The 3,342-nt window shown below is 43.7% G+C and overlaps 1 protein-coding gene across 1 annotated transcript; it reads left to right on the forward strand.

Moving 5' to 3' along the window:
• Positions 1-604: 604 nt before the first annotated feature.
• Positions 605-3,202, forward strand: NUP62CL (nucleoporin 62kDa C-terminal like; the record flags this gene model as incomplete). Its single annotated transcript, XM_009892187.1, has 6 exons — positions 605-700; positions 1,286-1,391; positions 1,543-1,687; positions 2,100-2,149; positions 2,275-2,409; positions 3,091-3,202. Coding segments are annotated over 6 exons (644 nt in total), but the record flags the coding sequence as incomplete, so codon positions are not given.
• Between the last annotated feature and the right edge of the window lie 140 nt (positions 3,203-3,342).

The following is a 3,342-nucleotide window of genomic DNA, read 5'->3' on the forward strand; positions in this document are numbered from 1 at the left end:
GGCAATTTTAGCTGTATGTGAATTTTTTGTTTCTGTGTCTGGGTAGTATAGAACTGATCTTTCTAGTGATGTTTAATCTGCTGTCCTCCAGACGCCAGTGCCTTGAGTCTGCTTACATCTGCGTTTGACTTGTGCATTAAGTATTCATGTTAATGCAACTGTTCCATACATAATGCTGTCTTACTCCTGCCTCTGAAAACCTTCGCAGCTCCTCCCAGGGACCATCACAAATTTTATGTTAAAGCCACACCAATTACTTTTAAGTAATCAGCTGCAATTTGTAGATTCCAGAGATACCAGTCTAACAACTTGTGTTTTTAGTAGCTCTGCAATGCTTGCATTGCCACTCTAGTTCCAAAACTGACTCTAATCTTAGTGTTTAAGGATGCTTTTAAGCCAATGGGCATTCTCTGTTTATCTGGGTGTCTGAAACCTTGTTCTTTGATAAAAGGTGGGCTTTTTGCAGGCAACTGAGGTGTGACCAGCGTGTTTCCTGTAGTATGTGCAATTGTATCGCTTTAGGAAGGAGGCTCATGCAGAGCTTTTTAAAAGAGGCACTGTATTTAATGGGTTATGCAAACTTAATGTTGTCTTCTGTTTACAGTTGGTGCCCCTTCCACTGGGACAGCCAGTCTTGGAACGCTTGGGTTTGGATTAAAAGCTCCTGCAACAACAGCTGCCACAACAAGCACTGCCACTGGTAAGAACTTGATGCTGGAAATAGCTGAAGAGAAGGAAGCCTGACTTCAGTGCTCTGTAGTAGTGTAAAGGGTCACGCTGGTGTAGCAGCACAGTAGTTCTGACTTCTAGTGCCCTCCAGTAACTGTAAATAACACAGTGTTTCTTTTTCTGATCCTCCTTTTCTATCTCCCCGAATGTACAGTTACTTATGAGTTCTGAGAGGCTGTTGACAGCAAACGGGCTTTGGGTGAAGGAAGGTCCGTAGGCTTTGATGTTGTAGTCTGGAGCAAGTAAAGTAAATAGATTGGCTCTGCCTTCTCTAGCCTGCCTGTGCAGGTGCAGAATGGCTCTAAAATGTGAGAGAGGTATTGCGATGTGGGGAGGGAGAGGCCAAAGACTCTCAGGGAGTGTTAAGGCGAGATGTTTTGTGTTTCAGTTCTGCCCCATTAACCTGTTTCTTCCATTGTAAGTTTCAAAGTACTGGGTTAAAAAAAGAAAAAGTGGAGATGAGTGCTGTATTGAAGTGGCCACGGTCATGTGAAAATCTGTAGTGGAATTGCTGCTGCACAGTGTTGGGATTGAGGACTGAACATCCTTCTTTCAGGCACTACTTCTGCTTCTGGCTTTGCTTTGAATCTTAAGCCGTTAACTACAACTGGTGCCATTGGAGCTGGGACTTCTGCTGCCATAACTACCACAACAACAACCAGGTGAGTATTTTGTTATAACTGACTGTTTCCCGACTGGGGCAAGAGGAAATATTAATGCTGGTATCTGCTGGAGGAAGGGACCATGAGTGTTGTCATGTTTATAATTTGGTTTTTGATCTCATGTTCTGTACTGTCTTGCCCTTCCTCTCAGCGCACCTCCAGTGATGACTTATGCCCAGCTGGAGAGTTTGATAAACAAGTGGAGTCTGGAACTGGAAGACCAAGAGAAGCACTTTCTCCATCAAGCAACTCAAGTTAATGCCTGGGATCGGATGCTGATAGAAAATGGGGAGAAGGTAAGGTGACATCGAGTGTAACCTGATTGTGCTTGCTTAGATCCTAAAAGGCCTTAAGTGTTACAGATGCAGCAAGTCCTGTAGTGGGCCTTCCTGCTTGTATAAAAAAAAATAGTTGTGAATTACCTGTGGGTGCTTGTGAAAGACTCGCTGTATGTCTGTTCTGGTCTGTAGGCTTTGAAGCTTGGCAATCTGTTCTGTGAGTTTACACTGTGATAATAAGTTATCTCAGGGTGGAGCTGTCAAATCCAACCCTCCCTTCTTCAGGTTTTGGTCTGTGAATCTTTATGTAACTGTTTCTTGTAGAAACAGGAGACGATTTTATGTTGGTGGCTTTCTCAGTTCCACCACTCCTGTTTTATGAGTTGACTTCTGAATTTTCCTAGTCTACTTGAGTGTGTTCTATTTCCAGATTACTTCCTTACACAGAGAAGTAGAGAAGGTGAAGCTTGATCAGAAGAGGTACGAAACTATGAACGCTAGAGATGATTTTGTTTCTTTTTTGCGTCTTCTTCCTGTGTTGTGGCATGGCAGATCTAGAATGTCTGTAACCTCCAAGTGGAGTAGTTAACGCTTTGTCTTTTCAGACTGGATCAGGAACTGGACTTCATTCTGTCACAGCAGAAAGAGCTTGAAGACTTGTTGACCCCTCTGGAGGAATCTGTGAAGGAACAGAGCGGGACTATCTACCTGCAGCATGCAGATGAAGAACGGGAGAGGACGTAAGACACAAACCTGCTTGGAACGTGTGCTGAGGAGGCTAATGTGGTGGTGGTCAATGAGCAAGAAGGAGAGTTGAGATGCATTGACGGCCTTTGTCAAATATGTAATCCTGTTTGATGCATGGCAACGTAGATTTTATGCATTAGAAACGGGGGGTTTGCGACTGGAAGCCCTTGCGTCAGCGTGAAAAGCTCTTTGGGTGTTGGTCTAATCAGCTGTCTGGGAAAGGTTACTAATTTTGGCTTAATCTCTGAAAAATTAGTGATTATTTAGTGAGGGAAGTGATGAGAGCAGAATGCAGCATGTGTGGCTCAAGCATCCTTGTAAGGCTTAAGTGTTGAACCGTAGCAGGGTAATGCAAAGAAGCGTTTGTCTGGTTGAAGAGAGATGAGTTGTGAAGAATCTGGAGGAGCTGGTTTATTCTGTTCTGGCAAAGCCTTCCAGAAAGTCCTCTACACTATAGCTTGTCTGTCTGCATGTGTCTGGCAAGAGAGAAGGAGGTTAGGAGTTACTTCATCGGTGTGACAGGATGCCTCTCATGGTGCTGTTCCCATGTGTCTGCCAGCCTCGGTTGAAAGGTGTGGAAGCTAATTCTGATGGCCCAAAGTTGGTGTGACTGGGAGCAGGTCTTCTGGAGTTCACTTTAAATATTCTGACCTTGGTTTCCATGTGTTTTGCAGTTATAAACTGGCTGAAAACATAGATGCTCAGTTGAAGCGTATGGCACAAGATCTGAAGGACATTACTGAACACCTGAATACATCAAGAGGCCCAGCAGACACCAGTGACCCGGTAAATCCAAGCTTCATTTTTTGTATGTTGTTAAGAGACAAAGGATATTTAAACAGTTCTAATTCTTTGATTATCCACTTGTGGATATTCTGCAGCTTGTAGTTTGATCTGGATACCTGCGAGCAAATGTACATTTTTGT

This window comes from Charadrius vociferus, unplaced genomic scaffold, assembly GCF_000708025.1.
Source record: "Charadrius vociferus isolate BGI_N301 unplaced genomic scaffold, ASM70802v2 scaffold3781, whole genome shotgun sequence".
Lineage (NCBI taxonomy): Eukaryota > Metazoa > Chordata > Aves > Charadriiformes > Charadriidae > Charadrius > Charadrius vociferus.